This window comes from Epinephelus lanceolatus, chromosome 20 (assembly GCF_041903045.1).
Source record: "Epinephelus lanceolatus isolate andai-2023 chromosome 20, ASM4190304v1, whole genome shotgun sequence".
Classification (NCBI taxonomy): domain Eukaryota; kingdom Metazoa; phylum Chordata; class Actinopteri; order Perciformes; family Serranidae; genus Epinephelus; species Epinephelus lanceolatus.
In genome coordinates, this window is record NC_135753.1 from 28,497,626 (window position 1) to 28,523,522 (window position 25,897).

Consider the following 25,897-nt stretch of genomic DNA (forward strand, 5'->3'; position numbering starts at 1 on the left):
TTAAAAGGTTATGCTGATACCCATAGAGCAGTGGTTCCCAATTGGTGGGTTGCGGTCTAAAATTGGGTCACAGATCCATTCTGAATGGATCACAATGGACTCACAGATGTGTCAAGTTTGTAAAAAGCAAATTTCATTTCTAAGTACAGTGACTATCTGGAACAGAGCTTTTATTTTAAAGTGCCGTTTCTGTCTAACAGACAGGTACTTGACAGAGACAGGCTGCAAACTAGCTTGATGACGCAAGTAGGACGCTTAATAAATTAAACTGTGTGGACCTTGAACTAATGATGAAGGAGAAATCTGGATGCCATGGCTGGAACAGTTGGGAACCACTGCTTTAGAGTACTTCATTTAATATATCCTTTGTACTTCATTCAGGACCCGTCATGTAAATGGAAGCATTCAGTTGTGTACAATACTACCAGACGCCATAGGCGTGTATTATTACCATATCTTTGAACATTTTGGTAGCATCTCAGCACGCTGACCTGCCAACGTTGCCAAATACACTGAGCTCGACTTCACCACACCACAGACTGTATGTAGCTGCTGCAGGAGTGTGTCAATCACACGTAACATTAAATCAAAGAACATTTGCTGTGATTAGCTGTGAGCAAAACTATACAAATGTTTTTCTAGATCTGGGTACCAAGAGGATCGAATGCAGGTATCATTTGACTGGAGAGGTTTCGATAGTTCTTGGTACTGGTTATTTTGGTTGATGAAATAGGCATAGATTTGCCTGGGGGGGTGTGTCCCCCTCAATATAAAGAACATGTGCATCTGTCCCACCCAATAAAAAACAAAGTGAAAGAAGCAGAGGACTTTTGTTTTGACTAAATTAAAGCCATTTACACCATAAAATTCACCACAATGCAGCACATTTGTCTTCCTTTCTCAGGGTCAAGGCAGCAAAATGATACACAAGATAATCGCACCCTTAAATTAATCAGAACCTATATTTTTTATTCCACACATACAAAGATAATTTTTATTAGGGCTGGGTGTTGTTCACAAAATTAAAGTACCACTACCAATACTACCAGTGAATGGTTGTCTGTCTCTACAGTATGTGTCAGCCCTGTGATAGTCCGGTGACCTGTCCAGGGTGTACCCCGCCTTTTGCCCAATGTCAGCTGGGATAGGCTCCAGCCCCCCCGCGACCCCCAAGGGGATAAGCAGTTAGTAAATGAATGGATGGACTACCAGTACTAGTAGCCTTAAAGTAATAACAATACCTATAGACTGTAACTTTATTTGATACAACCTTTCTACTTTATTCTGCAACCATCAAGTAAATGGAAGCATTCAGTCGAGTAAAATGCTGCTGCCACCACAGGTGTGTAACATTAACTTTTTGGTAGCATCCAGCATGCTGAACTACCAACACTATCAAATACATTGCGCATCACACAGATGTGTGATGTATGGGTTGTAGCTGCTGTGGTTGTGGGTCAATCACACGTTGCATCAAATCAAAGAACTCTTGCGGTTGTTGGCTGCAAGCAAAACCATGCAAATTTTTTTCTAGTTTTGGGTACCAAGAAGATTGAGTGCGGGTGTCATTTGACTGGCGAGGTATTGATACCCCTTGGTACTGGATTGTTTTGGTTGATACAGTAGGCATAGATTTTCCCCCTCAAAATTAAGAATAGATAGATAGATAGATAGATAGATAGATAGATAGATAGATAGATAGATAGATAGATAGATAGATAGATAGATAGAAAGAAAGAAAGATAGATAGATACTTTATTCTCCCTGAAGGGAAATTTGTCTTGGACTCCATGAGCTTGTCTCAGCTCATGGAGTCCAAGACAAATTTCCCTTCAGGGAGAATAAGGGGAAATTTGTCTTGGACTCCATGAGCTTGTCTCATGTGCATCTGTCCCACCCAATAAAAACAAAGTGAGAGTGACAGAGGACTTTTGTTTTGACAAAATTAAAGACATTTACACCATAAAATTCAACACAATGTAGTGAATTAAGTGTTTGACACTTTTCTGGTTGAGGACCCCCAAATCCACCATTTCATATGTGTCTCCTCAAATGCTGAAACAACACCTACGCCCTTTGATACCTCAGGAACTGACGACTGACACCTAGCCCATTTTTTGCTACAGACTACTCACTGGAGAATGCTGAGGCGCTGAAGTGGATTAGATATTATATTGGATTCTCATCACCTGTCCCTCCATCTGCTCAGATATAATCTAAGGTGAAGTTTAAAATAACCTCTTATTCTTTTCATCAGGCCCCCATGACTCACCCCCCCTCTGTGCTCTCAGTTGTCAATAATGTGGTTTACTGTTGATTTTGGCAGCAAACTCCAAACTAATTAAAACACGAAGCCATCAACAAATTAGCAGAGCTGTAATTTCTCTAATCACACAGGACAAAACTGTCAGCTGTATCAACAGCAAACCTAATACGCAAAACCAATTCAATTTCACACTCATTACACTTTTATAGAACTGATTTGTATCACACACTCGGATATGAATTGTATTGTGGGTAACTGGGTCCAATAACAGCTCTTCTCTCCTCTCTATACAGCACAAATTATGAGTTGAACGTTTATCCAGGTGGTCAGTTCAAGGGTCTACAACATATTCAGATATCTGAATTCAGTTAAAAGTATTTCAAGAGTATGGACCAATGAAATATTTTCCGCTATGGGAAGTCTGGGAACCGAGCTGATACAAATGTGTGTCCTTGTTAGGAGTCAAGATGACAGAGCGTTCCCCCCAGAGACAAGAAAAAACAAACAGACTGAAAGAAGAGAAAGACTTCTGCTTTGAAGAAACATGGATTGAGTTTTGTTACATGCCTGCAGGCTTTGGTGAGGAAATGCATTCTGTGGATATTTGCATAACGGGCATCTGTCTAGTTAGCTATTCACATCAGCAAGCGTTTTGGTTCAGAATTATGAGCACAATTTGTTTGGAGAGCAAACAGAACGATCGCCTGCGTTATCTGTGAGCCACAAAAATGTTCATTTGAATATCCAGAAGCTCATAAATACACAGAGAGTTCCTCATTGTGGATTCACTTTACTGGCAATTTCAGTGTGGAGTGTGAGACCGTCACAGCTGAAGGGGCAGAAATTGAGACTTCTATTTTTGTATGTGACTGAATTCAGCTTTAACTGGGTTGATTCAGTTGGGTTTGGCACACATGCTTGGTTGGTGACAAGTTAGTGTCTGGCCTTAATAACATTTAATCCGCTGAAAACATGAAGCAGCAGACTTTATGTTGCCAGGAAACACATCTGGCATGTGTTGGCCTTTGAAAGGCTGGTGAGAAATGATATTGTGTGTTTAATTATTTCCTTCACTGTCGGACCTTTTGTTGCAAATGATTGCAATGCCACTGCCATTACAACTCATTGTGAAAATGGAAAAAATAAGCAAAAGTGTGATTGTGGTTTGTGTGAACAGGATTTTATGTGTGCGTGCATATCAATATGTGTCCTTTAGGGCGTTTCTTTTCTCTCTATAAGACTCTCTCTTTCTCTATAAGAGTCTCTTAGACACATGAAATCACTTCAGTCACATCAACAGGTCTCATTTCCAGCATTTGCTTACAACAAGAGTTATCTCACACACACACACACACACACACACACAGCCTGGTGACACTGCATGACACTGTCTGACAGACTAACTGGGAGAGTGGATTGGGGCCAGAGGGCCTGGCTACTTATTACAGATTTTACAAAGATCCTTACAGATGTGATGTGTGTGTCGCACGCATGCATAAGCTCAACAGCATGTGCAATGTGTGAGTGGTAGTAAAGCCAAAAAAAAAGCTGCTTGCTAAAGAGCTCCATCTAATGTCCAACACATGGAAGTGTCTTTTTATTCACCTTGACCTGCACTACAGATAAATCAGGTCTGTGTTCCTCTCAGAAGCTAAGTGAGCTGTTTTTAATTAAATTATTGCTCAGTACAATTGATTTAGTTGTCTGGCAACAGAGTTTAGTTTTTTCCATTAATAATAAACTTCATTTTCAGCTTTTAAGATACAGTAAGAGTGGAAACATATAGAAACAGAAAAATACAAATACAAATGGAGCATTTAGAAAACAAAAAAACAATACCAAACAGAAAAGGACAACAAAAGTTAAACAAATGTAACATAAATTGAAGTGGATGTCACAGAAGGTTCACTTGAGAATTTTAAAGATTTTCCAAACATTTATCATTTTGGCAGGTTTTTTGTTTTATGAGGAAGAAATTGTTGAGTGGGTCCATCCCCTTCATAAAATAAAATTAGATTAATCAATAAAAAAGAAGTATTATCTTTGTGACAGTCATCATAGGACCCAAATATAACAACAGAGTTTAGTGTGTAAAGTCTGAATCTGCTACCTGATCTTAGATGACTTTGTCTTCAAAATAAAAGCATATGTGTTTGGATCAGACATCATATGAGACAATGAGAAGTCATTAGAAAAAAAAACATTTATATAAATATCACAAAGGTGTTATACTCCGTTGTTTCCACTTATGAGCAGGTATTTGACGAAATTGACCACCATTTTCAACACCTACTTTTGTTTTGAAAGCACTTCCGGAAAAAGGTACGCTGATTGACACGCTAGGTTGCTAGGTAACCTGTTAATGAAATAGTCAACTGTCCTTAGCAGGCAGCGTCTAATTACAGCGGAAGTCATGAGGTGATTTCATTGTTTGCTTGTTGTTTGACTAACTTATTTGCGTGTGTGTGAAACATAGTAAAGTTTTTGATTAGGGCAAGATGTTAAATCCAGTGTGTAGTCTGTTTAATTTAGTTTTCAACTGTTTTATCACGACTAAGCTAGCTAACATTAATTTAATTAGAGTTAGCTTAGCTGTTAGCCTGCTCCAGTCATGGTGCCACTTAGAGTTTTATTCCTTGAAAAACGAGCATAGCATATTTCTGAAGGACTTCAGTGACGGATGAACAATTTGACATTATTTATTGGAGTATATATCACAGCAAATAGTTATGAATTATCAGTCTTTGACTTCTCTTGTGACCCTAATGGCATTTCATGTGATCCCATGGCGGGTCCACACCCTATCAAGCCCTGGTGTCACATTGTGACAGTGTGAAATAGCCTTTAAATCCTGCAATAAGAGGGGCTTTCACAAATCTTTAAAGGTGGATTCAGGTGCTGTATTTATGTACAAATAGTAAAAGTTTAATAATACTCAATTTCAATAAAGGTTCTGCTTGATAAAGCAGAAAAAACACATTAGTTGCATCAGCAAGATGTAGACCTCCTTACTACATAGCATTAAACTACACCATCTACTTACTTTTTTTCTCAGCACCTACTAGATATTTGTATAGAGCATGCACAATAAAAATTCTCACATAGGCTGTTGAAGGGTCAATCCTGAATTTTACGTGCATATATTAAACAAATCAAACCTTTCAATCACAGCCTGTATTAGCTGAGATGATGATATTTGTATGAGTGTGCAGTTCATAAATGAATTCGTCAAATCCTTGTGTCATAAACAAAAGTCCTGCAGAGTGCTCCTGTAAAGCCCCATGCAGGTAAGTACCCTTCTAGTGTATGCTACTGAACTGGTGCAGTAAGGGACATTCAAACATACCTCACTCTGGAGTGTGTGCCCAAGAGACCCTGGAATATTTACTGTAGGGATGTAACTCTGAAACTGTTGTCAGACATGATTCTGTGCCATTGTGTCACCTTTAAATTGAGCTGGACACAAAGGGGTTTTTTTTTCGGTGGCTCACACTGTATGTGTTATCTTTAAAGGAACAGTTCACCCATAAATCAAAAATACATATTTTAACTCTTACATGTAATGCTATTTATTAATCTGGATTGTTTTGGTGTGAGTTGCAGAGTGTTGGAGATGTCTGCCCTCATTCTAATATTGTGGTCTGGTAGTCTGGTGATAGTCTGGCGACCTGTCCAGGGTGTGTCCTGGGATAGGCTCCAGCCCCCTCGTGACCCTTGAGAGGATAAGTGGTTATGGAAATGAATGTAGTGGAATAAAAAGTGTGACAATGAAGTGGAGAAGAAGTTAAAGTCTAGATTGTATTTGAATACAGTGCTGGAGTAAATGTAGTTGCCCTCGACTGTCTGCCTTCTCTTTTCCTCATCATTTCTTCTGTTCTCGTTTTTAAATATGCATCCAGCTTACAGGAGGAGGGTCCCCAGGAGCCCCACCAGGAGACACTGCAGCAGATATCAGCCAGAATAATTCAGAAGGCCTGGAGAAGATATGTGGTGGGCACACACACTCTTGAAAATGCACAAATTAAAGTCAACAGGCATAAACTAAAACTTTTCTTTTCCTCCCCAAACTGTAGTACAGGGAGGTCTTCAAGTATTTCAAAGAGCTTATCAGCCGTTGCAACCAGGGGGATCCACACACAATCCTCAAAACTGTCAATCCTCGAGAGGTAACAGAAACAATGATCTATAAAATGAAAACAACAAATTAAACAGTAACAGTAAGATCTGATCCTCCTGTGGCAGGCAGAGTTACTGGATGCTGCTGCTGGCGTGTTCATCCGATTTCGACTCGGAGGGGTGAGAGCTAAATATACATAAGCTGTGGTGGCTCACTCAGCAGCTGTGTGAATATGACAATTCAGACATACCTGCTGACATCAAGTACCTTTGCCTACAGATTACCTTTCCTCCCAACATCTATTATAAGATCTTCACCTATCGACCCGTCATGGACGTATGTGCCAGCAGCCCAAAGGACTACACCCAGCCTGGCCTTAAGAGGCCTGTGGCCCGGCAGGCCAACAACAGCTGGCCTCTTGTGCAGGAGGACCGATCAGGATGGTACCAGCGCATGGAGAACAACAGCTGGAGGCTCTTCTGTTGCAAGGTGAATAACTTGTCAAGGAAAATGTTCTGTTCTGCCTGTTATATGTACAAATACAGGTGCAGAACTGCCAAAGTATGATGTAATTTAGCCTTTTATGACACAATAACATGCTCACATTTAATGAAGAACAAAGTCAGATATAATATCAACTGTTAGCCACTTAAATCAGATGTTATAAAGTCTGTTTACGTGCTCCTTCTTCTCTCTGATAGGGGCTTCCCATGGGTGAGCCCATTGAGATCAGTGCCAACACGAAAATGGATTTTCACTATTCCAGGTTGCAGCGGCAGCAGGATGTAGACAAGTGGCGGAAGAAGAGGAAAATTGAATGGCTGAAGCAGATGTAAGTTTTTAATATTTGTTTGTCCTTTGCCGTGCAACAGCCACTGCGGCCTTGAGTGGCGATTACAGATTAACGGTAAATGTCAGTCTCAGACCAGAGGATCCACTGTCTGCTAGCTAGCTGTCACTGTACCCAGGACGAAATGCAGAAGTGCACATTCAACCAGAATTGGCTATTTGTTTTGGCAGTATGGCTGAAACTGTCCAAGGGGATGCGTAGGAGGCTCTGTGTATGTTATGCTAAAAGTTTTTCAGAGTCAGCACAATGGGAATCCAGGCAGTGGAATCCCAAGTGCAGAGTGAGAAACACAAGTCGCCAAGGAGACTCGCCAACAAATGCGATGTGTTTATTTCACTGTTCTGTTCTACCCTCACCTCTGCCATGAGTCAAAAATGTCACGTTTTATGTTACAGTTAATATTTGGGCCACTTTTTCCCTCGACCTTTGATTTTTTGTTAGTTTGGTTTTCTTTGTTTCTTTTTGGTTATCATAAAATCGGTCATAAATTTCATTTTGAATGGCATTTAAAAAGTCTTAAAACATCTTAAATCTAAACTACTTCAAGCTGTAGAAACCCTGTTGTGTCTGTTGTGTATTATGATTATATTCCATTTACAGAGCTGAAAGATCCCAAAGATAACTTCCTGTTAACCTTTGATAACCCTAGGTCGCTTAACAGAACACTGCTACAGTATTTTGATGATAAATTAAAAGCTGTGACTCTTTAATCCACGTAGCCAGAAATGACATATTTCCTTTTTTATGTATGACACTAAACTAAAAATGGCGTATTTTGTATGAAGATATCAAGTAATGAACAATGATTGATAAAGACAAATTCAGGTGTACAAAGTACTGCACAAAGTAAACAAGGGCATATGCAATGTTCTACTCTATCTTTATCTAGATCAGAAAATGGATTCACAAAACATTTCTATCATGCAGCAAAGTGAGTATTATTTTATCTGGATGGGCAGACTTTAAGGATTCTAGAAATACCTTGGAAACAGTGACAAGTGTTACAAAGGACCTGATGGGTTTATGTGTGCTAGTGGAGCGGCTGTAGGGAGGACAATGTTGGCTAACACACTGTTGGATGGATTATAAAATTTTGGTCTTTAGAGGATGAATCCTGCCAACTTTAGTGATTCTCTGACTTTTCCTCTGGCGCCACCATGTGGTTGAAAATTATGGTGAGTGAACTGAACAATTAGTTTCCCTTTGGACTGTTTTTTTTAATACTCTGCACGATTCCCCATCATCAGATCTTCTGTCCCTTACACACAGGTATAACCAGGGTCGTGTGCAGACTCATCCTGTGCATGGACACATGGCGACACTGGTGGGGAATTCAGCCCAGGAAGTGATGGACATCACTGAAAATATGGGAGAGGATGAGATACTAGAATGGGAGCTGGATGAGCTGCTGGCTTGGACCAACACTCTCAGCTTTGAGGAGTAAGATCCTCTGCTCACTGTCAGCCAGGAATAATGATTGTAAACTTAATTTATGTTGCACCCTTTAAAACACAGTGCAGACTAAGAGCCAAACACTCAGCACACAGTAAAAACAGGGTGAATTAAAGTAAAGCACAGGTAAAACCACCAAAAAGCTGTTTAAGACATGGGTTTTAAGAAGTGATTTAAAAGATGAGACAAAGTTTGCAACCTTGATCTCCTCAGGCAGGTCATTCCAAAGTCCAGGAGTACTGACCGCAAAGGCTTTATCATCTTTCTGAATTAATCTGGACCTGGAAATGTCAAGGAGCGACGCATCTTAGAATCTCACGGAGCTTTGTGAATACAGCCCCAGATAATTATCTTGAAGCAGGGCCTCTCAGGGCTTTGTAAGTAAACAATAACACCTTAAAATCTATCCTAAAAGCTACAGGTAGCCGGTGTAAGGAAGCTCAGACCAATAAAATGTGGTCATGTTTCTGAGCCCAAGGCAAAATCCTGGCAGCAGAATTTTGGATGAGCTGAAGACAGTAAAACCTTGGGACACTGTGATGCTTCCTGTTGAATAGACGGGTACATATTTTGATATATTGCTGTTTTGCCTGTGCAGGTATATGCGTGAGTGGAGAGGTTTGGCCTGCAGCTGCTCCTCTGAGCCAAGCAAAGGTGAAAACAATCTTTTTTCATTCACAGGAATGACTTGTTACCTATTTAATGCCTCACAGGGTATGCTGTACTGCCATGTGCTGTTTCAGTTTGAGGCTATAGCTCCCCTGTTCTAATCCAAACCCTACTGACACTAAGATGCTCTCATTTATTCGGTCTTCTCTCCCTTTGACCTTTGTCTTCTCTCTCTTTTCTTGTCCTCTTCTTCTTCTGACAGATGTTCCTTCATGTCCCCCCAGGTTAGATCCACATGGGGTTGCTGCTGTGGCTTATGAGGACAGTCAAGTAAAACAGAATCAAAGTATCTGTGCTATACACAGTTAGCATTCTCTAAAGTCACACTTTATCTCCACAACAGTAGGGAACACTAGTGTATCTGTAAGACGGGACACAAACCTGTAATCATTGTTTCCTGTTCCTGTCCAAAGAACTACAGAATTATTATCTATGCAATCAAGTTATCATCGATGCAGTAATCATTTAAAAACAATAAAGTATAATCAATGTGATTATCTCATGGTGATGTGTGTTATTGCAGCAGTTAAGTAGATTTTGTTCATGTAACTATTTTTTATGACTCATTAAAATGAGTGTTTGAACTTCTGTGACCTGAAATCAACAGATGTATTATTGAATCTCAGTGACATCACACCGGGTCAAACTGATTATAAGCGGAGACATCTGGCTGCTCCCACAGAGCGGAGTTAATGTGTCTCACAGTTCCTCTGGTTATCACAAGACCCATGAGTGTCATTTGAATGTTTTGCCTGGCTCTTATATACATAAATACAAATTCAGGTAAAGGTATCAGCAGGTGTCCTGGACTCTTCATACCAACTGTGTATGCAAAATGAGTCCTCAAAAAGCCTGTGTCCTTACCTGCCTTACGTACTGTAGATGTGATCTTGTGCCTCGTGGTTCAGTCACTGCAGCTTACTGTGAGGACAGTGTACAGTTTATCCCCATGGAGAGATACTCTCAAATGAGGTGCAGACTTCCCTGTGTGTCACTGATAATGAGGAAATACAGTGAGTGCTAGATGGAGCAGTGAGTGACAACAACTCCGCCCACATTTAAGGGTACTTTTTGTGGTGGAAACACTAGAGTCTAGGTCTTTGGTTCTAAAGGTACCATGCCGAAAGTGTTTGGTAGTATTTGAATGAGAATGAGTCGTTATTTCTACAGATGGAGTCCACGGTATCTGCCATATTGTTTCTCCAGTAGTCCAGTGCAGACAAACCAAACCCGGCTCTACAAAGGGCCACCTGCATTTTTGCGTCAGCCGCTGTAGTTCTACACACTTGGCACACAAGAGAGGTTTCACTTCTGTAACCTCACCGGTAGATGCGACTGAATCCTACACACTGGACCTTTAAACAAACTTAATAGACATTCAAAAAAGCAGCACAACATCATAATGTTGATTTAGAATGCTAAAAACATTACGAATGAAGCCTCAAACTGTTTGGTACAGCTGTTGTTTATGTATTGGTGTATTTGTTTTTTAATTCTCTGATAATCTACCTCTTCATTGCATTTGTTTTCATGTGTCAGTGTATCTCTATAGAGGTGTCCCAAGCATGGCCCACTGGTAGGGCAGACCCAGAACATGCTGGAGGGATTACATATCTCATCTGGCCTGGGAACGCCTTGGGGTCCCCCAGGAGGAGCTGTCACTGGGGAGAGGGATGTCTGGGGTGCTTTGCTTGGCCTGCTGCCCCTGCGACCCAGCCGTGGATAAGCGGATGAAAACAGATGGATGGATGTATCTCTATACATCCTTGAGGGATAATCATAGGCTAATTGTTTTTTTAGAAGCCTATAGTTATGAAAGAGAAGGGAAAATGTAATTGACTGAAATAATACGACACAAACTGAACTCAAAGATGTTTGTGGCTCGAGTTTGGGCTAAAAAAAGGTTATAAATTACACAGTACATACAGTGCTACAATACAGTTATTTTAATCATTTCAGTTATGAGCCGTGAGAATTACGGTTGGGGTTAACCTGAGCATCAAAGCAGATCAAACGGATCGTGACCTCAAACGACTGACCTCACCCAGAGAATTGGCTTCTGGTGAAATTTGACTCTTGCATTGCTGTTACCCAAATCTGTCACGCAAATGTGTGGTAATTTTACTGTATTTAAACTGCCATTGACTTCACTCCTTTCACACCTGCACAGGTAAGGTAAAGCTGGGTTACAACACTTGATTAATTCATCTGGCTATAGCTTATCTAAATTAACTGTAAATGTATAAATGTTTAAAGAGCCTGATACAGCCTGATAAATAGCATCTCTCAAAGTATTGTCTCCACTAACTAATCTCCTGCCTCCATCATCCTTCCAGAAACAGCAGCTGAAACCCGGCAGCACTGAACCAAAGCAGCTGAAATGGCAAACCTGAAGACTGGAGATGCAGCCGACTGGATCAAATCTCTGATTCAAGAGTCCCACAAGGCCAAAGAGTTCTCCTACTGTCCTTACAGCCAGCTCCGAGTGGGATCAGCCCTGCTCACAGAGGATGGAAGAATCTTCTCAGGTAAAACATGATCTACACTTGTTTTGAAATAGTATGAGTGAGAGAAGCTGGTAATCTGGTTGTTGAAGTAAGTAAAAACTGAAGGTGATATTCTTGATTTTTCTGACAGGTTGCAATGTTGAGAACGCGTGCTTCTACCTGGGTCTGTGTGCAGAGAGGACGGCCATAAACAAGGCTGTCTCTGAAGGATACAAGAAATTCAAGGCCATCGCTGTGTCTAGGTGCCGTATTTATGTTTTTGTTTTGGCCATTTTTACAGCTTTTAAATGGACATGTTGACACTGGGAAAATATATTTAACTAGAATGGCTTCAATAAAATGAAATGTCAAATTTATTGCAAAGTGAGGAGCCAGACTTTCATTAAGAAGTCTCTTTCTACAGTGACCTGGAGGACCGGGTGATCCCTCCTTGTGGCGCCTGCCGACAGGTCATAAGAGAGGTAAAGCAGCTCTGGCCCTTATGTGAGAACAATACTTGCTTGTGATGTTGCCTTCATCTTCCAAACCCCGTCTCTCCCCTCTCAGTTTGGTGATATACCTGTCTTCATGACCAAGGTGGACGGATCCTACACCACGATGTCACTGGAGGAGCTGCTTCCTCTGTCATGGGGCGCTGAGTACCTGAAGAAGTAGGAGATGAACTCTCCGAAACATTAAAGCATTTACTAGATGTCATCAAGTATGAAGTGATGAGCACCATTTGATTTTTGTGACACCTAGTTTTGAATCTTAGAAGTGTATAACCAGTCAGTCATTTGATTTGAAATAAAGACTTATATCTTTAAAGGCTCGTGTCCGGAGATTTTGTCTTGTGACAGAGAGTCTAGCTGCATATCTGACATCATCTTGGATTACTTTACATAATATATTACTTAGTGTATTTCCACCTCTGTAACATTTGAACGTTTCTTTCTATATAATAAGATAATAACAACTACTACAAGCTGAAATATGTTGGATGCCTGCTGTAAATATGTGAAGGAATCATAAGGTAACAAGCTGTGGTAAAATGATTGCTCATGATAATACAAGTAAAACATGGAGATAGTTTAAACCCAGAATAAACTATACTTTTTATCAGTATCACAATTTACAGTTATTTTCTACATTATTTAAACAGCTAACACAACATTAACTGTCACACACAGTCTATTTCCTGTAAGACAATATACAGATAATATTCGCATTTGCAGGATTTAGTATTTACAGGTTTATACTGTAACTACAAAACTATAACAAAGTGCACGAAAAGAGGGGGCACCCGGATTTGAACCGGGGACCTCTTGATCTGCAGTCAAATGCTCTACCACTGAGCTATACCCCCATGTTCAAGACATTAATTTCACAGACATTTTAAAGATAACTACGAGTACAGTGTACGCTATTTATTTGTTAATATATAATGTAACTAAGATATATTGTAGAGTCATTAATAAATAAACATACTCCGCGTACAGTTTTTCATAATACAACGGTTTTTCAAAATGTTAAGTTGGACAACGGTTTTGTACCGGATGTGTCGTCATGAAAACCCGACTCAACCGGATATTCAATTGAAGGGAAAAGAAAGTGGAAGAAACTGCATCATAATGGTGAGGCTACACTCTTATCTCACATCATTTATCATATCTTAACGCTATTGATTATCGTGTAGTTGTTTTCTAGGTAAACTCATACATATATTTCACCCACTCACATCTTTGCCTTCTGTGTTTTTACCCTCTGAAATCCAGCAGTTGTGAATTTGATTAGTCACCGAAGCTAATGCTAACAGCGGCTAGCTACCAGGCTCCTAACCTAGCTAAAGATGAATGTAGCTTTCAGTCTTTGTAGCTGACGGTTGTTAACTCAGTATTAACAATAGTAGAGGGTAAATGTGAATTGTTTTTGTTACAGAATACTCGAGGACTCCGCTCTCAGCTGAAAGACAGCGTGCCTGTGGCAGGATTATGTCCGCAGGGAGCTTATGGTGTGCAGGACACTCTGCGGAGCGGGTGAGACACAAACATAATGAATCAGCTTTAACCTAACTCTGTATTTATAAACCTCCTCCCACCATGACAGACTATTAAATCTAGTAAAAAATTCTGGTTGTAGTTGTATTTTGACACTACATTGATGCGGACACCTGTCAAAACATGATTTAACATCATCTATTAACATTTACATTTCATTTATGTTTCAGTGTTTATTCTTTTGCTTTGAATAAAAAATAGTTTGGACACACATGAACACAAACTGTCTTACTAATTTGGGCAGGTAGTCCAGTAGCTCGCTGAAATTTCTGTTTGTCAGTGTGGTCTGGTGGCTTTGACCAGAGCATACATGGGGAACTAAGTTTCTCATACAACCCCACTTTCAAAGATCCAAACTATTCCTTTAAGTTGCCTGATTATCCATTTCATTCACAGCAGTAATCCAGTGTGTTGTTGAGCCAGACTGATGAATCACTCAGGCTGATATTAGTTTATCACTGATATGAACGAATATGTGTAGTGTTAAGTAAGAAGAAAATTCCATACATGTTTGAAATCATTTTGAAACACCACACAACAGTTTGTCAACCAAAGAGAGCTGAGCTTATTTTTCAGCTGTGAAATATCCTCTTCACATGACTTGATATTAATACCTGTGTCTGTAGTTACTGGTCTCAAAGATTCATTTTGTTCAGGCTATGCTGGATATTTGATTGTAGGGCGACCTCTGCATAAAAGCTACGGAAGTTTACTGTTTTTCATCATAACTTTTAATTGTCCCAACCTCTTTAAAACCAAAATTATGGGCACATAATACTGATGTTCATCTGCTTGTTGTATTTCTTCTTCTGCTTTGCAGCTTCACCAGCGTAAAGAATGAGCTCATTCCAAGCCACCCGCTGGAGCTGTCAGAGAAAAATGTGAGTAATATGAAATGTACTGGAAAAATGAGCATGAGTCATTTCAAACATGGTGCACTGTGGACTTTTTGAGAATGGTCATTTTGACTTGTTATAAAAGGAAAAGCACAGCTGCTCAGTTACATGTAGGTGTCCCAGTGAGAAAGGCAAACCTGACCTGAAACACACAATGAAACAGAATTACCTGTAGTATTATGTTAACTTAGCTCCTAACTACACAACAGATCGCCCTGTTTTATTAGTCAGAAGCTGATCAGTAGCCTGGCCCATCTTACCTCAGATTAATCAGAGCAAACGAAGGAACAAGTGAGAGTTTAATGTCATATATGATGCTTGTTGTTGTCAGTGAGGGTCTGAACATTTTTGTGTGTTTCTGTGTTGTGCAGTTCACGCTGAACCAGGACAAGATGAACTTCTCTACTCTCAGAAACATCCAGGGTCTTCATGCTCCACTCAAACTACAGATGGAGTACAGAGCAGCCAGACAGGTAACACAGAAACTGCATGTCCCAGTAAATCATCCCCAGTTCTGTTGCCCTCCTCCTTTCTCTCCCCTCTCCATAACTCCACGTCTCTCCCTCCGTCTTCCAGATCCAGCGTCTGCCCTTCTTACCGAGTTCAAACCTGGCTCTGGATACACTGCGAGGCAGCGACGACTCCATCGGCTTCGAGGACATCCTCTGCGGTGAGTGACCTCGTCCCTTTATCACAGAATCATTCACTCCACCGTCTGACTGTGATGTCTAACCACCACGCTGTGTTTGTGTCCTGTCACCTTGCAGATCCAGCTCAGAGTGAGATGATGGGCGAGCCACACCTGATGGTGGAATACAAACTGGGTCTATTGTGAAACAACATGGACACACACATATAATACACAGGTGCACACATAGATTTAGGTTTATTATTTGTCTGCATACATTCATCATTCATTGGCTCAACAACCAAATTCACCATCTGAGGTGTCTGGTTTGTGAAGAACTGAGTCGACCATCCTCGGGCAAAGGAAGGGTGGGGCGTGTGTGCGTGGGGTTATCTTGTACACAGTGAAATAAATCTGGAGTGTGACCGGGTCATTCAGACGAGCATTCAGTGCTGCTTTTATATGATTCCAACCCATCTGGTATTTCTAATAAAATTCATAACCTTCCTCATAATGTGGGTGCATGTGTTTTATGATTTATCTTCCTGTGTCGTCACCTTTTTCTGTAACAGCTATCAAAATAATGTAAAATACTTGTGTGGCATCATAGCATAACCTTTGATCAGGTTACAGAATGTCATCTAGAATCTTGATGCAACAAATTTTGGGCCACCTGAAGATGAATCCTGTGTTATTTAGTAGCTTCTCTTTCTACTATTTGATTCTACACTAATACTGTAACACTGTAGCTGCTGCAGGTCTGTGAAAGCTGCGGTGTGAAGGTGTTTACACTACTGTAATATGGAGCCACTTAGAAGCTGAACATAATTAGTTTTTCTGTCCATAATTATTTTGGTTTCTGATCATCTACAGCTCATAATCTACATGAATCCATTACTAGTACATTACATTACGTCCATGGGATAGGTTGTTAAACTAAAAGATAACTGCTGATTGGTCCTTTTTAAATTGCCACATACTGATAGTTTCCAGTAGGAGCTGATCCAACATGTCATTTTTTAGAAACTGATGAAAGGCACAGAAAAAAGAATTAGCTTTGTTTTTTTGTTACTTTTGATGGGACAGTTATACCTCCTATAAAGTATGGTAAATAGGCTACTGCTGATTGTGTGAAGTGTATTATGTTTTACTGCTCATTGTCACATTTGATCATGTGAGAGGATTCATGTTTTTCTTCCTCCTCTGGCCTAAGTAGACAGGAAATAGTCAACTGAATAAGTCTGCATAGTGACTGATATGGCCAGATAGCAAGGTGTGAGGGTCTCAGTGGTAGACTTCTTCATAGATTCTTCACCTTAGATAGTATTAAAATTACATACAGGACAAGAGACATGAATTGGGCAAACAAAAGGGGTGGTGGGGTTAGATGCTGTCAGACTGTGAGATGTACGGGAGCAGGGAGTTAAGAGTCTGGGTTCAGTGCAGCTGAAAGCCCTGGCACCCATGGTGCTGAGGCGTGAGGTGGGGATGGTCAGGTCATCAACATGTCCATGAAGGACACTTGTGGTTCTCCAGGTGAGATGCATCTGTCAGGAGTAAAGTAGTTACAATGGGCCCTTGTGCACATATCATCTTGTTACGTGATCAGAGACTTGACATTGGATAACATCAGCATACGTATTACCCAGCAATCATCAGTGCATATATGTATGTAACAAAAAATACCAACGAAATTAAAAAAAATATTGATTTAATTAAACAATTTAATAGTTGATTTACAGTTATAGAATACGCATATTATTATGTTATAGGTGCTACTGACTGACAGAGATGGGTTTGCCTTTTTCAAGGTTATATATGCAGAGGTGGGTAGAGCAGCCAAATATTGTACTCAAGTAAGAGTACTGATACTTTAGAACAATATTACTCAAGTAAAAGTAAAAAGTAGTCATCCAAATAATTACTTGAGTAAGAGTAAAAGAGTATTTGGTGAAAAACTACTCAAGTACTGAGTAACTGTTGAGTAATGTCTGATTTATTTGTAAAATACGAACATGAACGTAATCAATCAAAAAAAATAATCTGCAAATTCATGTATTTTAAATGATACCCCTTTAACTAAAACAAAAATAAATTAAATCTTTACAAACATAGCCAAATATTGTACTCAAGTAAGAGTATTGTTGCTTTAAAACAATATAACTCAAGTAAAAGTAAAAAGTATTTTGCATTAAAACTACTCTGAAAAGTACATTTTATCCAAAAAGTTACTCAAGTAAATGTAACTAGGTAAATGTAACTAGTTACTACCCACCTCTATAGTTAATTGTACTATTTTTAATTTAATGAGAGTTGTTCTTTAAACACAGACATATTTTTTAAACACAGACATATTTTCAAGGTGACATGAGGGCCCATTCTCCACCCAACACATTGTTGGAGGGCCAACTCTCTCCATGGGCCCCTCCACCCCACAGGCCCCAGTACAACTGCACTCCCATATTTCTCCACTGTCTATATTTAGGCCCCTGTCTGAAGCATTTAACAACTAACACAAATGCACCAAGAGTGCAAAATATTTCTTGTGTTTTAAAAATTTCAGCTTCAGTTTAGCCGGTGTAAAAACATAGATACTAGATAGATAGATAGATAGATAGATAGATAGATAGATAGATAGGGAAATTTAAATCATTAGGTTTACCTAAGTACTCAGGGATCTTTCATCTCAAGGGGGAAATTAAATGACCTATGACGTCATCATGGGTTGATTAATGATTGAGATGGGCATCAGTGCATCTGAGTATACTGCTGTAAACACATCTACCTTGTCACAGATCCACTGCACCACCCGGCCAGCATGCCAAGTGTCCCAAATCAAACACACCCACGTGTAGCAAGAGGTGCATGCTGGGTGCAGCTGAAGTATCAATTGAGGACGACTGATCACCGGGGCCTGTTGCAGCTCCAAAGTTTGTGAATTTGAGGCGTGAAGTGACACAGAACAACTGGTGCTGAACTGACTGGTTATACTGGGACAGAGAGGCCGAGTGGACTGGTTATATTTTGCACTGAGCAGAGAAAGTGAACCTGGAGCAGATTGTGGAGGGGACGTCGAGGTGCATTGGACTCAGAGAGACTTCAGCCAGGTGAGAACAACAACACAGTCTGACTCTGGTGATGTTCATTCTGCTGTAAAGCTGCAGGACATTTAAATGATGTGACCTTTGTTGGTATTAATTGTTAGTTTTGTCTTCTTCTCTGGTTAATTGTAGTGAGGCTGTAGTGTCAAAGAGTTAACCAGTGCATTTTACTGCCCTGCTTTTACTTAAATCTGACTCAAATTTCACCCAAGTAATTTTATTCTTTTGTTTTTGTTGATTTAAAAAAAAAGAGTCCGTGTTTGTTTTGACTATATAAAAAACCCAATAAAGCTCACACAGTCAAAAGGCTAGTCAAGGCCGGCAGTGAGGGAGAGGAGAGAAGAAACGTAGAGGTTCTGTAACTCACTGTAGCAATCAATTGAAATCTCACTGCCTTCGGACCAACCGATGAGGAGTAGTGGGACTTCCGGTATTTATAGCACTGCCACAGTAATTGTGTCTAAGTCAGGGTGGTGTACTTTTTCTAATGTTTGTCTATACACATGTATGGATTGTACAGGCATTGCTGAACAATATTAGTGGCAATGCACTAATCGATTGATGTTAATAACACAGATTTTGCCAAATAAAGAGAAAACATCCTGGGTTGCGCAGCATGCTGGGAAAATACGTCATGCGGAAGTAGTTTAGTTTAAACAAAGCTTATTTACTAATGAGCAGTAAATGTTATATTTTAAATAAACTTTCAGCGAATACGATGTGATCTAAACTATGGTATGATTAAAACAACACGATATATTTGGCCTCTGTGTGACGATAAAAAGATAATTCCGCTGCGAGCGCAGCTGACTGGATCTCAAAGACGATTTAAGTGTCGAGAGAGAAATCGGTCTGCTTACAGTTTACAAGGATTGTACAACAACAGAGTCAAAATAACAGTCGTTACGCTACAACTAAACATAATAGTCAATAGTAGTAATAGTAAGCTGATGGTGTCTTCGTCCAGTATGCTGGAGGTTCGCTAGTTTAATTTTATACGGCACAAAGCAGTGGGCAGCTACACGGCGCATGCGCAAGGTAACGACTCTAAAACCGGAACTTGTTTTGCCCGATTCTTTAAAGTAAACAATAAGTTGCAAGAGAAACATGTACCACTGTTATGAGACAAACAAAACAAGAACTTTAAAGGATATTTATGTTAAGTTGTATGAATTTCTGCACTGCTGGCTGATACAGAGGCTGTCTTGTCCACCGTTACCGAGTTTACTCTCACACTCTCTTCCTCTTTGAGCGAGGCGTATTTAAAGGGACAGTTCACCATTAAATCAAAAATATACATTTTCTCTCTCAGCTGTAGAGCTATTAATCGATCTAGATTGTTTTGGTGTGAGTGACTGAATGGCGGCCATAGAGATGTCTGCCCTGTCTTGAATATAATAGTGTTGGAGCCACAGTAACATTCTTTGTATTTGTTTTGATTCATCTTTAAATAAAAGTGACTATATGTACATAGATGCAGTTTTGTTGTTTGTACACGGGGTGGCACACTAGAACAGGAAAACACAGGCAATATAGGTAACCGTGTTGAGTGTGGCAGCATGAGTGTTGAAACTGAAATTGATGAATGGAAACTTACCTTTAACTTACACTTAACTGTTGAACAGACATTTACCTGTGATGCACTCTGAAACTGTTAAGTGGAAACCTACCTGAGATGAACTATGGATATACAGTGTTTTACCTGTGTGAAGGTGAGCATGTGTTAAAATAAATGGGTCACCACACTCTAATAAACCTGATGAATTGGACGTTGGTTTATTGTTGGTGCCCAGAACACGTGTCCAAACAAGTTCTCCTTGTTCGTCTCTCAGAGGCCTTTATCTTAACATTTTTTATTGAAAGACTCCACACATAGAATTAGATGGCACTCGGCTTGTGGTGCTCCAAGTGCCAAAGCATAAATTTGAAAATGAATAAGAGGCCTGCACACATATAGGCATATGGTAAGCTTGTATATAATATAAGATAAGATAAGATAAAGCCTTGATGGTTCTGCACTTTTCTCAACAATTCACACCGAGATGACGAAACCTAAAAACTCAGACACCAGCGATGTCCGCCCTCCCCCTACCTGCAGTCCTATCCATCCATGTTGTTTATTCAAACCCATTTACTGCCTCCTTTATAACTTGGCGTATTGCTTCAGTGGTTTTAATGACGAACCAGTAACAGATCCATTTCAGACCCAAACTGTTTGCTGATGCAAGTCTGATGCAGCATGTCTATAAGGAAGCTTCAAACCTGGTGATAGGATTTGTTTTTGGGGGACTATATGTGAAACTTTCCCACTGATTAAAAATTCATATAACACACTTCCCCTGGGAAATGCTGAATCAGTATTTTCCGAAATAAACAGCTCACACTTTAAAGCTACTTTGATCATGTCAGCAGACAGCCTGGAGAAGATGCACCACAGCCAGCAAAGATTAGGATGTGATTTGTGTGCAGTGTAAGGAGTTCCTGAAACAGTATTTCTTTATAGGCTTCATATTTGTTGTGTGATAATGTGATGATTAAAAGTAAAGCAGCTGACCTTATTGTGGTAAAATGTTGTTGTTGCTTTTTAATACGGACTCAAGAATCAACAGTTTTGTGAAGTCCAACCCTCTTACTTTGTTTCATGCAGGCCATTAATACTAAACATAACTTACGCCAGTTTCGTTGATAGGCCCATGACACCTCCAGAGGGCTCACTGGCGACACTTGGCGTCCCAGGTGTGCTCTCCTCCGCTTTTACCCCTCATGTTGGACATCTTGCAGACCAGTTGGGGTCTGTCCTCTTCCTCCAAAGCCAATTGCTGCTTTGCTCAGCAGCCTCTGATAGTGACTTCCTGGCTTGTCTTAAGGCCTGTCCTCAAACCCCCATACTCTTCAGGGAGCCCCTGGGTACGCCAGCCATGTTGTTCTGCATCAGCTGCTGGGTCTGTGTACTTCAGGCTTTTGATTTCATAAGCCTCCCCAACTGCAGCCACCCATGGTACAGTTAGTTCCACGAAGTACAAGGGCTTCTCTGAGGTTGACCACAAGATCAGGTCTGGCCTGAGATTAGTTGTTTCAGTCTCTGGTTGAAAGTCTCTGATCCAGGTCAACCTGCATTTTCTAGTCTCAGACAGTATCCAGGAGGGATGTTTCCACTCTTGCACTTCCACTCTCTTATGAAGGGGATGGTGTTTCGGAGTCCAGGCAAAGGGGGGTTGGGGCATTGGTGATAGTTCCCCTTCCTTCCTTCCAGGACGATTGCCAGTTGATGAAGGATCTGATTGTGCCTCCATGTGCCACGGCCTTGAGATAGACTGGTTTTGCAGCTGGTAAGGATGTGCCTTAACGTTGCCAAATTGGTATCTTCCCAACATTGATGTGCAAACTCTTAACATGTTGTGATATTGATGAGTTGAGTCATATTTAAAAGAGGAAAGAAAGGGTTGTGATGTTAGTAATCTGAGCAGAGCATTGAAGCTGCACTAGATTTAGTTTCTTAACATCCATAAAGTATAAAAGAATTCTCATAATCAAAGCAGCAGAGGCTCAGATACCCTGACTTTTAGTCTTTGACATGACCCCAAAAACATTGCATCCTACACTTCCCACAATGCAACACAGTAGCATCTTTCATTAAAACCTTCCTTGCCTTGTCTTGTCTTTCAAACTCCATCATCTGAAAATGGCATTGTAGGCTTTCTCTTAAAATATCGTAGTATCCAAGTATCTAAGGTTGAGCCGAATACTTGGATGAAACAAGTATCCAGATAATGTACTTCATACAAGCACGAAAATCATACAAGTAAATTGTGTCATTATCTGTACTCCTACTCTTTTATTAAGAAAGTGATCTGAAGCTCAATTCTGAGGCTGTTCTGTAAATACTTTTCTCATAGGTTAAATATTGCAACTTCTGAACAATCCATATACATTTACAACCTCTGATTAGGCCCAGCCTAGTTTTGATTTAAACTCCACCCACTTCTGGCATAAACCCCGCCCATTCGGAGTACAGATACAGATAATTCAGTGAGTTGAACAAATATAGACACAGATACAGATAATGGTCGCTCATCCCTAGTATCCAAGACAAAGCCAAGAAAACCTTTCTGACATTCATTCATTCATTCATTCATTCAAACCTTTATTTAAGATTCAAGACACTCCAAGGGTGGTAGAGTGTCAAAGTCTTCCAAGTCTTTTGCAGATTATTCCACATATAAGGAGCACTGTAAGGGAATGACATTCATCCTAGTTCTGCTCTGATCAAGGGAGTGTGAAGCAGTAACCTCTTCTGTGAACGAGTGCCAAGATTTTTTGAGGTCGGAGTTAAAAGGGATGAAATATAGGGTGGAAGCATCTGCATCAAAGCTTTATAAATGAACAAATGCCAGTGCTGTTCTGGCCGCACAGCCAAATCATTATGACATCATCAGGGTTGTTATGCAGAGCCACAGAAGACATTATAAAACTGTATTTACAAGCTGAGCAAACTGATCCTCATGTGTAAAACTGTTGGATTATCCCTTTAATACAACAAGACTATTATATAAACTACAGACATCAGCGGATGTTACCACACCTCATCTTTGACTTTCAAGAGTTCAGAACACAAACAAAACATGTCTCTTTATTTTGTTCAGATTAAAATAAAAATAAGCCTATAAATGGTTCTCATTAATGTCCTGATTTCACGTCCACTATTTGCCCACAAGATGGCAGTATTAATCCACACGGCGCTGCTCACTTTGGCCCACACAGTTCATTGCTAACCCACTTTCTGATCCAGCACACAATTTAAACAGGTCCAGTGTTTGTAAAGGCTCAGCTATGGACATTTAGTTTTGGTGCCTGAGGGGACTCAGCTGAGAGCCTGGTGTCACTTTTCATACATGGCTGGACTGAGCCCGAGGCTGTTTAAGACTCATGATGCCGTCTTTGACAACAAATAACACTCCCTGTGGGTCAGCTCAGGGCAGCCGCTAGCTATGACACATACTGTAATACACTAGAGCCGTTTGCACCCACACATCAAGTAATATCGCACGTACTGTAATGGAGCAGATCCAGATCATACGGCATTACTGAAAGTACACAGCATGCAGAACACAGTGCACAGGCCCAGTGATGTATACCAAAGGAAAAATATATGTGCAAGATAGAATTTAAAAATAGAAGTCCAGGTCCTTAAGCTTAGAAGTGATTAACATCAGGATGTTTTAACAAACCGTCACTGGCGTACGTTAATGAACACAGTTTACAGACTTCGACAGAGTAATTAGAACTAGTTGTGAGCTTGTGGGCGAGGTTTGAAAAGAAAGAAGTCAACTGAGGTGATTCCTCCGAGTGAGTCATATGTAATGGGTTCTTACTAAACATGTGAAGACATTAAAGTAATAGATGTGTATTTGATTAATTATGATGCAGAGACAAGTGTTTATGCAAAGATCTGTACCTCCGAGTTATTTTTCTCGACACCTACAGGATCTCTATATCGTACATGCCAAAGGTTTGTGGATTATCTTCAGTAACCAGGTCATGATTTCTTAAGAGACATTGCTGTTGAGTTTTTTAAACTTGTTTTTTTGGCACTTTTAGCACCACAAGCTGATGCCATCTAGTCCAATTATATTCAAGAGAAGGCAGACATCCCTACAGCTGATATCTCCCAACACATGGCAACTTGCACCAAAACAATCTAGACTGATAAATATCACTACAGGTAAGAGGAAAAATTTAAATGAATATGAACTGTCCCTTTAAGTAGTTGTGCTGTGGTTGCAGCATCCAAGAGTGGTGTTTTAAACACACATGACTGGAGGAATAGCCATGTTGATAGATTGTTTGGTTCCCTACATCGGTCCACACTGAAGTAAATGGTTTTGTTGCCATGGCATTGGGCCCAGGCATTCATTGTCGCTGTAGGATGAATCTTTTTGACTTGAGGTTGACATTTTTGCTTTTTAGTTAAATGTTTGACAGTTGTCAGATGGATTACCATTAGCACTGCCACATTAAAAGGTACATTATCACAACCTTCTTCACCATTGCCACGTTTTGTTGTCAGAAACTTTTGACTCTGCCCTCTAGTGGCAGCCCTCTGTGGCGGTTGTGGCTCAGAGGTAGAACCGGTCTGTGGTTCAATCCCTGGCTTCTCCAGTCCGCATGTCGTAGTATCTTTCGGCAAGATACTGAACCTCAAATTGCTCCCGATGGCTGTTCCATCGGTGTGTGAGTGTAAGTAAATGGCACCATTTATGTCCTAATACCCCCCCTTGTCTACCACCCCTTAGCCCTTGGCCCTCAAAATGAAGCAACGAGGGACGGCAGTTTAGACATAGTTATGATGATGTAGGGAGATGTGTTTATTGGGAGGGATTTCGATTGAAACACAGTTTGTTCAGAGGGTAAAAATAAACCTTGATTTCCCACACACTGCCACTCTGATTTAGCTATTGTTCCAGGGCACTGTACACTGAGCTGCAGTGCTATTTTTAAATCCCAGTTAGTAAACCAACTCACTCTCAGCTTGACTTTCATTTTGTATCTCAGCTTCGGTGCCCTTCTTCTCAGGACACTCGTCAAACAATGCCTTTTAACCCAAAGCAAAGCTCCTCCATCTCTTTCCAGCTTCAACTGACACATAACATGTGGTTTAATTTCCACTCCAGACTCAGGTCCTTGCCATCATGAGTGAGTGCGCATGCTAGCAGACACCGTGAGGATGTCACGCATTAGGCGGGACACCGACTTGTCTCGCTGAAGTGCTCCTTCTCCTCTAGCTGTGTGGTAATTGCTCCACAAATCACAATGACTGCCGGAGGAAGTGGAGAGACAGCGGGCCTCACCGCCACTCACCATTTGGGAGGGAGTGGGTTGCCATGGCCACAGATGCACTTAAACTTGCTGGGAATGAGATTAGTCTTAATTAATGTTAATGATCAGCCGACACGCATGCATTTCACTCGATACAGCCACGCCAAAGCACACACATTCTTTTTCTTCTTAGCAGTATATCAATACTCTCCCTTAGTATTTAAGATTTAGATTTAAAAGCAGAAAAAGAAGCTTTTTCATTTCTATGTGTGACTAATAATCAACCATTATCCTTGTTTTTTAAATTTACAACGACATGCACGTTCAGTCCTGTGCAGCAAACAACAATCAAATGTTTTTTTCCAACTGTCTTGTTTCACAAAGGCTTGAACCCACACTCTGTACGCTACCGTCTTTAAATAGCTGTTGATTGGAGCTGTTGCACCAGAATGGCTGCGTTCCTGCGGAGCCTCAGTGGGTGGTAGATGCTATTCTCCACGCTGGCTCTCTCAGCCTCTTTATTGACGGCCTGCGCCTCAGCAGCACCCACTGACAGGAA

The 25,897-nt window shown here is 40.5% G+C and overlaps 3 protein-coding genes and 1 non-coding gene across 8 annotated transcripts in view; 3 read left to right on the forward strand and 1 right to left on the reverse strand.

Annotated features, from left to right (window-relative positions):
• Positions 1-11,536, forward strand: part of c20h11orf65 (chromosome 20 C11orf65 homolog) — a 170,790-nt gene extending 159,254 nt beyond the window's left edge. The window contains exons 1-9 of one of the 5 annotated variants that reach the window (XM_033639297.2): positions 4,631-4,684; positions 6,166-6,256; positions 6,340-6,432; positions 6,509-6,562; positions 6,663-6,872; positions 7,085-7,215; positions 8,503-8,673; positions 9,284-9,339; positions 9,557-11,536. In XM_033639297.2, coding sequence (XP_033495188.2) covers positions 4,680-4,684; positions 6,166-6,256; positions 6,340-6,432; positions 6,509-6,562; positions 6,663-6,872; positions 7,085-7,215; positions 8,503-8,673; positions 9,284-9,339; positions 9,557-9,663 — 918 coding nt within the window. In that variant the 5' untranslated portion in view covers positions 4,631-4,679 and the 3' untranslated portion in view covers positions 9,664-11,536. Of the gene's footprint in view, positions 1-4,630; positions 4,685-6,165; positions 6,257-6,339; positions 6,433-6,508; positions 6,563-6,662; positions 6,873-7,084; positions 7,216-8,502; positions 8,674-9,283; positions 9,340-9,556 lie in introns of those variants that run through there. The other 4 variants (XM_078162690.1, XM_078162691.1, XM_078162692.1 and 1 more) reach the window with 4 other exon arrangements.
• A 103-nt stretch (positions 11,537-11,639) lies between these two features.
• LOC117265010 (cytidine deaminase-like) lies at positions 11,640-12,668 on the forward strand. The gene is made up of 4 exons (XM_033639378.2): positions 11,640-11,882; positions 11,992-12,103; positions 12,265-12,322; positions 12,408-12,668. Exons 1-4 carry the CDS (start codon positions 11,735-11,737, stop codon positions 12,513-12,515), a joined length of 426 nt encoding a protein of 141 aa, XP_033495269.1. The 5' UTR covers positions 11,640-11,734; the 3' UTR covers positions 12,516-12,668.
• A 466-nt stretch (positions 12,669-13,134) lies between these two features.
• trnac-gca (transfer RNA cysteine (anticodon GCA)) lies at positions 13,135-13,206 on the reverse strand. Its single transcript has one exon. It is a non-coding gene; the product is annotated as a tRNA-Cys (tRNA).
• Positions 13,207-13,344: 138 nt separating this feature from the next.
• Positions 13,345-15,935, forward strand: pomp (proteasome maturation protein). The gene is made up of 6 exons (XM_033638502.2): positions 13,345-13,474; positions 13,779-13,876; positions 14,718-14,778; positions 15,165-15,266; positions 15,370-15,463; positions 15,561-15,935. The coding sequence occupies exons 1-6, from the start codon at positions 13,367-13,369 to the stop codon at positions 15,626-15,628; spliced, it is 531 nt and encodes a 176-aa protein (XP_033494393.2). The 5' UTR covers positions 13,345-13,366; the 3' UTR covers positions 15,629-15,935.
• Positions 15,936-25,897: the final 9,962 nt, after the last annotated feature.